The sequence below is a fragment of the Chenopodium quinoa genome, unplaced genomic scaffold (genome assembly GCF_001683475.1).
Source record: "Chenopodium quinoa cultivar QQ74 unplaced genomic scaffold, ASM168347v1, whole genome shotgun sequence".
NCBI lineage: Eukaryota > Viridiplantae > Streptophyta > Magnoliopsida > Caryophyllales > Amaranthaceae > Chenopodium > Chenopodium quinoa.
This window is the reverse complement of record NW_018744626.1, coordinates 1,577,796-1,589,683: the sequence shown is the minus strand read 5'-3', so window position 1 is coordinate 1,589,683 and position 11,888 is coordinate 1,577,796. Positions and strand designations below refer to the sequence as shown.

At 34.2% G+C, this 11,888-nt stretch overlaps 2 protein-coding genes across 5 annotated transcripts in view; one reads left to right on the top strand and one right to left on the bottom strand.

Moving 5' to 3' along the window:
* The window catches only part of LOC110700390 (serine/threonine-protein kinase ATM-like), a 48,260-nt gene extending 43,113 nt beyond the window's left edge, over window positions 1-5,147 (bottom strand). For 2 of the 4 annotated variants that reach the window (XR_002507203.1, XM_021877930.1), the window contains exons 1-9: window positions 4,891-5,147; window positions 4,680-4,788; window positions 4,437-4,580; window positions 3,180-3,341; window positions 2,877-3,075; window positions 2,616-2,769; window positions 2,350-2,522; window positions 1,784-1,871; window positions 810-913 (exon numbers count right to left, since the gene is read on the bottom strand). Coding sequence is in view for 2 of the 4 variants with exons in the window: in XM_021877930.1 (XP_021733622.1) it covers window positions 810-913; window positions 1,784-1,871; window positions 2,350-2,522; window positions 2,616-2,769; window positions 2,877-3,075; window positions 3,180-3,341; window positions 4,437-4,580; window positions 4,680-4,788; window positions 4,891-4,965 (1,208 nt within the window). In the remaining 2 variants the exon portion in view is untranslated. The remainder of the gene's footprint in view (window positions 1-809; window positions 914-1,783; window positions 1,872-2,349; window positions 2,523-2,615; window positions 2,770-2,876; window positions 3,076-3,179; window positions 3,342-4,436; window positions 4,581-4,679; window positions 4,789-4,890) is intronic. The other 2 variants (XR_002507202.1, XM_021877929.1) reach the window with 2 other exon arrangements.
* A 3,314-nt stretch (window positions 5,148-8,461) lies between these two features.
* On the top strand, window positions 8,462-10,850 carry LOC110700389 (protein transport protein Sec61 subunit alpha-like). Its single transcript, XM_021877928.1, has 6 exons — window positions 8,462-8,805; window positions 9,293-9,520; window positions 9,611-9,965; window positions 10,051-10,175; window positions 10,265-10,400; window positions 10,611-10,850. The coding sequence occupies exons 1-6, from the start codon at window positions 8,462-8,464 to the stop codon at window positions 10,848-10,850; spliced, it is 1,428 nt and encodes a 475-aa protein (XP_021733620.1).
* The last annotated feature ends 1,038 nt before the right edge of the window (window positions 10,851-11,888 follow it).

Sequence of the window (11,888 nt, the reverse complement as noted above, 5' to 3'; positions counted from 1 at the left end):
CAAAAATTTAACCAACAAGAATGTTATTAGGCTAGTATATAATTCCTTATTAACAACAAGCACAAAACGGAACTAAATCTAATCAAAACACGAAGCAAAGATAAACTTAGAAAATTTATTGCAACAAAATCACTTAAGTCAAAAATCATGAAATTAAAGGTCCTATGCAAAGAGATATTGCATGAACTAAACCCATGTCAACAAATTGCGATATAGAGAAAAACAAATGACTAAATTATGTTTCTGTAGCTTAAGTTGTAGAAAATTGACAAGATGGTAGTCATCTTTAAGTTGAATAACTTGAGTGGTCAATTAGTTATAGGTTCGTAACTATCATAGTCCCGTTATTTGTGCTCGAGTTTACTAAGTAAATGTAAGCTTAAGTAGACTATTTAATTATCTTGCGGAGAGAGAGCTTTAATTAACTCAAGACACTCTAGGATTTGTTTGATTCAACTTTTAATCAAAATAATTTTTGAACAGAACTGGGCCTTAAAAGGTAGCCCAACTGGCCAAACTTCAATAAATTTGCTATAGGGTAACATCAATCTTTTGACACTATTTACTTAAATATATGAATCAACATACGTAGTATGTAGTAAAGAGGGAGTAGATTTATAGGAGGTAACAACAACCACTTCCCCTGCATGTCATTGCTTTCAGTTATCAATTTACAAGTCAAATAGTCAACAACATAGCCCCGCGAAAAGAAAAAACAAATGTATTTATATCCCCAAAAGGCCATGTTAATATACATAATAACAATATTTACTCAATAAAGCATATATAAATTTAGCATTCAAGCTTACCACAGCCATTTTCCTCTTGTCAACTGTTCTTGCAAGTAGGCTGCAGCATTTTCCCTCCTTGCTCGTTTTTCAGCCACTGGTCTTTTAATTACACCAACACATGCCTGCAAAGAAGAGCAAACAAGATAGTACTGGCATGATTACAAGCCTGTCTCTAAGTGAATATTGAAAAAAATAGCAGGGATGAAAATGTCTATAAAATATTTTCTACTAGTCCAGTGAGGCAGCAATCAAATTAACATGATATAAGATATTTTTATTTTTTCCCTAAATCCATTGAAACATGGGGATTTGTTGGGCTTCATTTCCTTCTAAATTGGCTCATTTGCTAGTTGCCTATGTAATTATGTATAGTTATGAAAGGAATAATGAGCAATTAATCCAAATCTTTGGAGATCAGCATGCCCAGCTACACTTTTAATTTTGTAACTAGGGAAAAATAAGGATTGTTTTTCTGTGATGTGATTTTTTGCAGGACAGAGTACTTTACCTTACTTGGCCAGGTTTAAACTTGGGCCTTTTCTAAGATGATGACTTGTGTGGTTGGTGCACTAATTTCAAATATTAGATTCTTTAAACAGGATACCTTGAGCCCTAAGGTTTACATACTCCAAATACAAATTTCAGTAATGGGAAAAAAAAAACTATAAATGATTTAAAGGTTCATCTCCCACGTCTCCCTAATACTCATCGATGAGTCTAAGCACAATGGAATGAGGCTGACAGCACTTGAACGACAAATTGACAATTACATAATGATGAATGAGGAAGAGTATAATGTCAATTTTCTCACTTCAAGAGAGACAGAGAGAGAGGGAATAATATTGTCCCTCAATATATACAGTGAAATTCATCAAAAGTTCTACCTTATCTAGAAACAATTTCTCGACATGATAGAATCATTTAAACAAGAAAAGTGGCAGCTATATCAATGCAGCGTAGTATGACAAATAAGAGAGCTTCAGGATAACTACCCTGTAGAAAACAAGTGCTGCTAGCTCCAGTAGACTACGATAAGAGCTAGCTAACATTCCGAACTTTTCATCTTTTGATGCGTCAGACCTGAGATTGACAATAAACCATTATTATTTTATTGCTAAATCAGCATTGTTTCTGTGGTTAGGTTGACAGATGATCAAATTTTTACTCCTGTTTCAAAAGAAAAGCAAACAATATTTTCTCAATTCTAATATCAATCCTAGATATAATACATGAGTGGGTATTTTTTCCAAGGTGAGTAAAAAAATTGTTCTTTCCACGACAAAGAAGCATGTTAAAGCAACAAGTGAGTCAAAATGTTACTTTAATATTTTGTTAGATAACATCTAGAGATTCTAGACAGTATCTAGTCAGAATTTTTCTGGAGGCTTTGCATGTCCATGGCAAATCCAGATATCAAGCTCCACTAAGAAATCTAATCGCCTCTAACAAACAAGACCATCTACCTCTTGATCTCTAACAAGCACTTCCATATACCTCAAAATACTAAAGCAACTAGAATCAAGAGGAGGAATAGGGACAGAAATTACTGAAATCTCACCGTGATGCAGAAACGCTGGGGATACTGTATTGATCTAGCTCCTTACTGAGTAGCTCTAAAAGTTGTTCTACTAAAGGGATGCCATCTTTATCTTTATTTTTATCTTTATCTTCTTCATCTTCATTAACTCTCATCAAATGTAGCTGTAACTTCATGTACAAAATAAACCCATCCTACAAAATAGATACAAGTCTATTAGTTGAATTGGCAGATATAAGGAATCACATGTAAATGTTGCAGAGGGCATAAGTTAATTAGTTTGAGACCTTGAGATCACGATCAGCAATATGCCAATTATCAAATACAAATCGCTTCACAGACTTATGAACATCCAGGGACTGACGGCCTAGATTTGGACCATCTTTTAACAAATACGAATTCAGACACTCAATTAGCTTGCGTGAAATCCTCCCAACCTCCCTGCAAATTTCAGTTAAGGTAAAGGGCTACATTCTGGGAGACACTAGCAAAATAAGATAAAGCAACAAATACAATATGAAGCATTTTTGTAGGATTGAGTGATGTACCTCATTGATTTAAAGATCTCGATAAAGAACTCAACTACTTTTTCTCTTAGATGATCAGGAAAATCACCAGGAGGATTTTCAATTAGAGAATGGAGTGTCAAGATACAGCGAAAGACTTCTTCTTTGGGATTATTGGAATGACAAGAATCCTCCTCCATTACACTTGGTTCAACTTTTTCCATGTACAAACGCACAAGCCCTTCCAATATATAGTAGATAACAAAAATCACATACCCTAGAGAAACAAGGCCACATCTTTTTGAAGAGAGATACAGATGTCAAATAAGATACAAAGCAACTCACCAGAGTAGACACGATTCCTCATGTGAAAACAATATTCATGTACTGCCAGAATATGCCGCAGGATAATAGAGTATTCAGAGTGAAAGCTTGGAACATCTTTTAAAACATCCCAAATGTGATTATAGAGAGACTTCACAGCTGCAATAAGTGGCAGATTGTTTCCTAGCAAGAGTAGAAGCAAGTAAAAATTTTAATTATGCGTGTTTGTGAATAGGTGGAAAAAAAAAAAAGTATTAAACTAGACTATAATCCCCTTTTTTCTATATTTCTACTATTAAAAGTAAAGACCTGCATGTTTATATACATACATGCACACTAGAAATACATCCTAGAGTTATTGGTGTTCCTTATATATACTGCAAGTTTTTATACCATAAAAATAAAGAAAATTCTGTTATAAGAGACGGAAAAAAAAATGGAAATTGGTGAACTCTAATCATGCAATAGCATACATAATCACCATCCACCATGAACACACATCATTAGAAGCCTTCAGCATTCTGTGTCAGCTACTTCCACACTGAATACACAATGATTGTCCCACCCGAAGAACACATAAATAAAATCTTGAAGAGGAACAAGTCCACAATTTTACTTCCACTGCAAAGCACCACATACATAGACTACTAACAAAATAAAAGTAGAGAAACATAGGTCAAGCCCTTGGACTAAGTTGTTCTGTAAAAGTAAATTTATCTCACATCCAAGGAGGCAAGGAATATGACAATTCTCCGCTTGCAATAAGTACCACAGTCATATAATATTATAAGGACAATTTTGCAAAGAATTCATCAAAATCTTAAAGCTATTTTCGACAATGGAAGCGTAAATACAGCATTATTTACTGGAGATAGAAAAATAAGAGGGAGCAAACGGTCAAATTTTGGAATCCCTCGGGAGTATGACAGTGACACTGTATATTTGATCATGCATAAAAAGACTAAAACAAAGTGAACAGCGCTTCATTTGTTGGTGCATATATTTTACAATTTCTACGCAATTACACACAATGAGTATCCAAAACAACAGATTAATTGCCTCTTTCTACGTACCATGTCAATTGTCAAAGCTTACCGTTGCTCCACACAATAAAACATAACTTCCTAACAATGTATAGGATGCATTAATGCAAGTATGCAATTCCAATAACCAACGGTCTATAATTCCAAAATTCACAAACATGATCGTAAATTCATAACATTTTAATGATACACTACAAAGATGACAGATATATTATACTTCCATCCATAATCTTACCATAACTCTTACTATCATGTGCCCGTTGCACAACAATCCGAAGAGTTTTAGCAAACATCAACTTCGGCAACCGCCTCTTACTCGCCAATATCTCTTTATTTGTACAATCAATCAGCAAAGTAACAAGAAACGGCCAAGTTTCAGCTGCATACACACCATTTAAATTCAAAACCGCTTAAAAAACCTTAAAACATTCAAAAATACGGCACAACACGAACTCGAAAGACGAAACACGAGACTTACGGCCTGGAATTTCATCTGGTCTAAGCATCGCAGTCTTACGACTAAGAAATCGACAGAACTTAATCGACCTTTCGCCTCCTAACCACGTATTCAACAATTTCATCCCCTCCTAAAATCATCCGATCATCAAATTGAAATCAAAAAACATCAAATTGAAAGCATAGTCAAACAATTATAAGCAAAATTCAACGAATAATTAGGTTTTACATACTTCTCGAATTTTTGTTTTATCGGAAGAGAGTTTGGAGACGATCTCATGTATGTCTCTTGAACTAACTGTCGCCATGGTTGCATCAATGGCGATTGAGAGGAGGAGGAAGAAGAAGAGAGTGGTTTGGTAACTGCAAAGAATGTATGGAAGATCGAGAAATGGCGGGAAATAGAAAGAAGGAAGAAAGGAAAGGAAGGGTTTAGTGAGGGTTTTAGAGTGAGAAAGTGAAGAACATTCCTTACATTCCTTTCTCAATTGAATATTGCAAGTTTGCAAATTGGAGGTCATGCGGTGGGTCCCAAGTCCACCATTATTTCTCTTTTTTCTTGCATGGGTAAATGGGTAATTTGACATTGGAATGCATGGTCTGAACTCTGAACCAGGCTTAGCTTCGGAATAAGGTGAGTTTGGTTTGAGGGATCGGTCAGGTCAGGTTGGGTCAGATCAGGTCAGGTCAAGTTCGGACAAAATATGCATGTTTAAAGTCACAAAAACAGGCTATGATAGAATGGGTTTTTCAATTTTTACCACATTTTGGCCTACAACTATTATAATGGATTTTTCAATTTTGACCACATTTTGGCCTAAAAGTATTATAGATTATCTAAAAACCGTTTATAAATTGGTAATCCGGCACTCAGGCTCGAAAATTCAATCGAAACTATTTTTGACAATCCACATTTACTTTTTTGGTGGTGTGCATGCAATTGAAAATCATATGACTTACGAAGTACAAAATTTCTAAACTAATGTGTTTATTATTCATATTATTGTGGAACACTAAGGATCTGTTCTCTTCGGCTTAATTTCAGTTCAGATCAGCTCTTAATTTCCTTTTCTCGTAAACAATTCATTTCAGCTCTGTTCATTTCAGTTCAACTCCAATCAATTAAGTTTCAGTAAATCTGAACATACCCTAATTTCATATTGCATTCGAATATTTGATTGCTTAAATTGAGTTAGAAAGCATAATTCACTTGATGAAATTAGGTGTGATCGTGGTACATGAAGCTTCAACATGTTGAGTTGAGCCTAGGGGTGTCCATTATTTAGGTTGTAACTGAAATCCAATCCAATACAAATAATAATCGAATTGGATTGAAAATTTTCATTTCATAGTTAGAGACATTGATTACAGTGGTGTTTTGCATCATGTAATAAACCATGCATACAGCTCAAAGTCTTGTTGCGCATACTGATGGGAGTCCTCAATTGCATCACACGATTGAATGAATTGGATTTAGAATCAGTTTTATTCAAGATCAATTCAAGGCATGTAGCAATCTTGAGGCGATGTTTGCTTCACATGGGAAATAATTTTCCCATGGGAATTCTAATTTTACGGGGAAATACTTTCCTTTTGTATTCCCCTTGGAATTGGGCTAACGTTGTTTGTTTGACATTGTAAGAAATTTAATTGCCTAGGAAATCACTTTCCCTATTCTGTTTGGCGTAGACATCTATTTCCTATGACATTATATATATCTATTTTAACTACTTTTACTTCACGTTTTAATCAAATTTAAGGATATTATCGTCATTTCCCTGAAAACTTGACACAAGAAATTCGACTCAACATGTTTTATTTCAATGTTAGAAGGAAAGGGAAAATAGCAATTACTTTAAAATTTTAAGTTTCCAGTTTTTATTTTCTTTTGGTTAACCAAACACAACAACAAATACCCATTTCCTAAGAAATTTCACGTTGAAGGAAAAATAGATTCAACCCAACAAGACCCAATTTTAAAGCCTAAAGAATATCTAATATTACTTCTAAATTGTATTATATTCAATTTTAATGTATTACTAGATGAAGCCCGTGCGATGCACGGTTTGTTTGAATTTTGTAAAATAATATTTTTTTTATATATATATTTATGTGCTAAAATTTGTTATATATTTAGATAAAATTCTTGATATTAAAAAATAATATTTTATATTTCATTAATTTAAATTGGGAAATCTCATTCGCCAATTTTGCCGTGTCATTTAAATTATTTAATTCTAAAAGAAATTAATAATCTCGTATTTAATTGGCAACCATTAAAATTTATTATCCTACATGGCGCACTGAAAAAATTAAATCCTACGTGGCTCTCTAATATATATATATATATTAGATTTGTGAGATACATAATATAAAAAGTTCCAAAATTGCATATAATACGAACCGAAATAAGTATATTCCATCCAACTTGGGGCCTATCCTCATTCATTTATTTTCAATTCAGTTCAGGTGCTAATTTCCTTCTCTTATAAAATATTCAGTTCAGTTCATTTCAGTTCAATCAGTGGGACACAAATTCTTAAATGAACCTGGTTCACACTAATTTATTGTGAACCAATAATATTAGAGAAAATATGGTTGTTTTGTTAATAAAAAAAAGTCACTATAATAAAAACAAGGTCACTATGTTGAAATAAAAGTCATTTTAGTAATATATACGCTATAAGAGGTTAATTTTTTTAATGAAATATTTTATATATTGGTTAATATGAATCATAAAGGTCACTATGTTCAAATTAGGAACATAACATTGTATTCAAAATTCACAATAATATTAAACATCATACAAGTTTTAATAAAGGTTACTATGTTAAAAATAAGGGTCACTAACTCACTATGTTCAATATAATATCAGTTACGTGTGGATAAATCTCGAGTCAACAATAATATTATTGTGGACTATGTCCACACGAGTCTTTTGGTCAATGCCAACAAATCTTTAGTGAACATTAGTCTTGGTACTAGGAGAATCTTTTTGAAAAGATTTTATTTCCTCAAACTTAAAGAATGTTCTCCTTCTCCTGTCAACATAGTCTTCATTATTTCCTAAAATTTCTCCTACCATATCAATATATACTCCGTATCATCTTCTTCCAAATTAATATCGATCAGCTTTAATTGTGATTTGTGAATAAGAAATAACATAAAACGGACTTCCTCCTCTTCTCGCTCCTCTCTCTCACTTCTCCATTGAAGCGCATTCAACTTAGCGTCTTCTGATACTTGCATCCTGCATTGAAGCAGCTTCTGAGGTAAATTTTTATTTTTTTTGTTGGTAATCATCATGTCATCATAATCTAGGGTTTATCGTTGATCTAAATTAATTTAATTATAAGTTTAGGGTTCGAATATAATTACTAAGGTTTTATGAAATTTAATAACCAGCGAAAATTGTTGATAGAAAGAAAATTATGACCCTAATTTGATGATTAAATCAATTATGCCCTTTTCTCCCTGAAATTACCTATGTATCTTTTCATTGAATCAATTTTGGTTACTAATGTGTTACAGAACCTTTAATGTTAGAATTGAATTATGTGTTGCTTGTCATATAGAATAAAAACGGTTTTTGTTAATGTATTGCATCACCCTTTATTTACGAAAATGCCATGTGATAAATGTTTGTTTATCATCGAGAGAAACATGTATTTTCTGGAAATTAATAGTCGTAGTAGTAGTTGCACAATCGATTTTGATGAGGTATCAAGGTGATTTTGTTGGCTAATTTAAGGAATTGGTTTTGTCAGGTGTTAAGAATTGTGGTTTAATTGAGTAGTTTTGAGAATGGGAGGAGGATTCAGAGTATTGCATTTGGTGCGACCGTTTCTTTCGTTTCTTCCTGAGGTGCAAACAGCAGACAGGAAGGTACCCTTCAGAGAAAAGGTGATCTACACTGTTATCTCCTTGTTTGTATTTCTGGTGTGTAGTCAGCTTCCGCTTTATGGAATACACTCCACCACCGGGGCTGACCCGTTCTATTGGATGCGTGTCATCCTTGCTTCCAACCGTGGAACCGTCATGGAGCTTGGTATCACTCCCATTGTCACTTCTGGCTTGGTCATCCAACTTTTGGCAGGGTCTAAGATTATTGAAGTCGACAACAATGTCCGAGAGGATCGTGCACTTTTGTAAGTATCATAGTCTGCTTTTGTATCCTTTTGTTGAATGCTATGGTTTGTGTCTGTGTTCTTTTAGAATTATCAAGTTTCATATTTAGTAATCTACTTGTAGGTATCAATAACTGATTTGTTATAAAATGTCAACTTGGAGGGTGGGAGGGGATTTTTTTTATTTTTTTATTATGCGGTGAAAGACGATACAGCAGGAATATGTTGTTTATTCATGCAAATGCAATAGCTTCCTGTATCTTGATTTCAGATTGTGTGAGCAAATGTACGACTGTCTTAAGTTATGTGACTGTTTTTTTTTTTTTGCTCAAGTTGTACTGAATACTTCAGCAGGAATGTAGTGTTTTTGTTATAATACTATAACCTTTAGCTGCAGGAGCTTGTAGATTGGATGAGTTGTGTATCCTAGTCGTGAGTTGTGCTTGTTTTTTTTTTCGTTGGAGTTGTATAAATTTCTAATCTTTATAATGTTTTATTTAAACTTTAGGAATGGTGCACAAAAGTTGTTGGGTATTCTGATTGCTGTTGGTGAGGCTATAGCATATGTTCTTTCTGGCATGTATGGAAGTGTTGGACAACTTGGTGTTGGCAACGCAATTCTTATCATTCTTCAACTATGCTTTGCTGGTATTGTAGTGATCTGCCTTGATGAACTTCTTCAGAAGGGTTATGGTCTAGGTTCTGGCATTTCACTTTTCATTGCAACCAACATCTGGTGAGCTTTAATCTTTATTGTGTTGTGGTATTCTATCTCATTAAGGTGTAGATTATTTTTGCTAAAACATTTTTTTTTCTTGATTTGTAGTGAGAACATCATCTGGAAAGCATTCAGCCCAACCACCATCAATGCTGGCCGTGGACCTGAGTTTGAGGGTGCTTTAATTGCTTTGTTCCATCTCTTAATTACCAGAACTGACAAAGTTAGGGCCCTTCGTGAGGCATTTTTTAGGCAGAACCTTCCCAATGTAACCAATTTGCTCGCCACTGTCTTGGTCTTCCTTATTGTCATCTACATCCAGGGATATCGTGTTGTCTTGGCTGTGCGGTCAAAGAGCGCTCGTGGCCAACAGGGCTCATATCCCATCAAGTTGTTTTACACCTCCAACATGCCCATCATTCTTGTATCTGCTCTTGTGTCCAACCTTTACTTCTGCTCACAGGTACTGGAGTTAGCAATTGATTATGTTCTCACTGCTTATCTTATGATTTATTCCCAAGATTTTAAATGTTTGTGGATTTGTGCAGTTGCTATACAGGAAATACGGCAGGAACTTCTTTGTAAATTTGTTGGGCATGTGGAAGGAGTCTGAATATGGTGGTCAATCAATCCCAATTGGTGGACTTGCTTACTATATTACTGCCCCAGCCAGGTGTGTATCGCTCCCATTTTAGTTTGATTAGTTTCATGTCTGCCAGTTGTTTGATTAGAAGTCTCATTATTCATTTGTTGAACTTGCAGCTTAGCAGACATGGCAGCACACCCCTTCCATGCTATGTTCTATATAATTTTCATGCTTTCCGCATGTGCTCTATTCTCAAAGACATGGATTGAGGTTTCTGGATCATCTGCTAGGGATGTGGCTAAACAACTCAAGGTAACATATAGAATAACAGTGAAATTTGTTTCTTGTTTATTTTTATATATTTTTTTGGTGTCATAGGAGAGGAGACTGTTAAAAGCAGTCTGTTTGATTGAAAGATTATCTCATGGTATATCGTGTGATTGTGAGATGATCCATTGACCTTGCAATAATATTCTAAAATTTTCCAGCAATGTGTTATTAATTTGAGTTGTGACTTTGCAGGAGCAAGGTATGGTTATGCCTGGACACCGTGATTCAAACTTGCAGAAGGAACTCAACCGTTACATTCCCACTGCTGCCGCCTTTGGAGGCATGTGCATTGGTGCATTGACAGTCTTGGCAGATCTCATGGGTGCCATTGGCTCAGGAACTGGAATTTTACTTGCAGTGACCATCATTTATCAGTACTTCGAGACATTTGAGAAAGAGCGAGCAAGTGAACTAGGATTCCTTGGGCTTTGAGCACCCTAAACGTATGTATAATGGAAAAACATGTTAAAGATAAAATTTTGTATGAAAATAAATATATTAATGCGCAAATATGAGCTGATGAAGCTAGAATGCTAGATAGTTGGGCTGGAATGAGTTTGATGCACTATATAGTTTATAGTGGAACATCAAATACTAATGCCAATTATAAAAGAATACAAATTTACTAATATATATTCATAATCATAATTTTGATTGTTCGAAAGATTAGAATTATGAGCTAGTTTATTGATTGTATAGATATAAAATACTTCGTAAATAATGTACTCCCTCACTTAATATTTAAATATTTAAGTGCTCAGTTTGACTTTGACACTCTTTTGACCAAATAAATTTATACTTATGGATTAGAGCTATCATTATTCAAAGTTGTAAATTGGCAAGCTAAGTGTGCCGTCAAACGAGAGCACTTAAATAAAAACAAAGGGAGTAGTTTGAGTATGTTTATATCATACACATGTCATAATTTAAGTGAACAGTGTATTCTTTGAAAATTCAAGCAATGTAGCTTGACTGAGCAATCTTTCCACCCCAATTTTAAGCTCCGTTATGTTCTTGTAATTTTCAATCAATATAAATATAAACAAGTTGTTTTTGCATACCAATATACCATTGAAGATGCTCTTATCTTACAATACTAAGCTAAAAAATTTCAAACTTTAAAAAAAATTAAAATTGTGTGCATATAAATTACAATGTTACATACAGTAGATGGATAACAAGGGATCAAAATGGTTCTTAAAGTAGAAGGAAATTATCTTGAATTCACACAAGTAATATTAATAATCCGTAATAATTAAGGTGAGTGTGTCATAAAGCACATTCTTTGATGCATAGAAGCTTGCTAATCACACCTGTCCTACAATCTACGGACTAATGGACGATATAGTCCAATTCCAAGCCACCACTACTACTACTACACTAGCCTTAATTTAATGTGGGCCCACTTTAAAGAGTGTTGGACCTTGGGCCCACTAATTATGGGCCCCATTTATAAATAAAGACACAAAA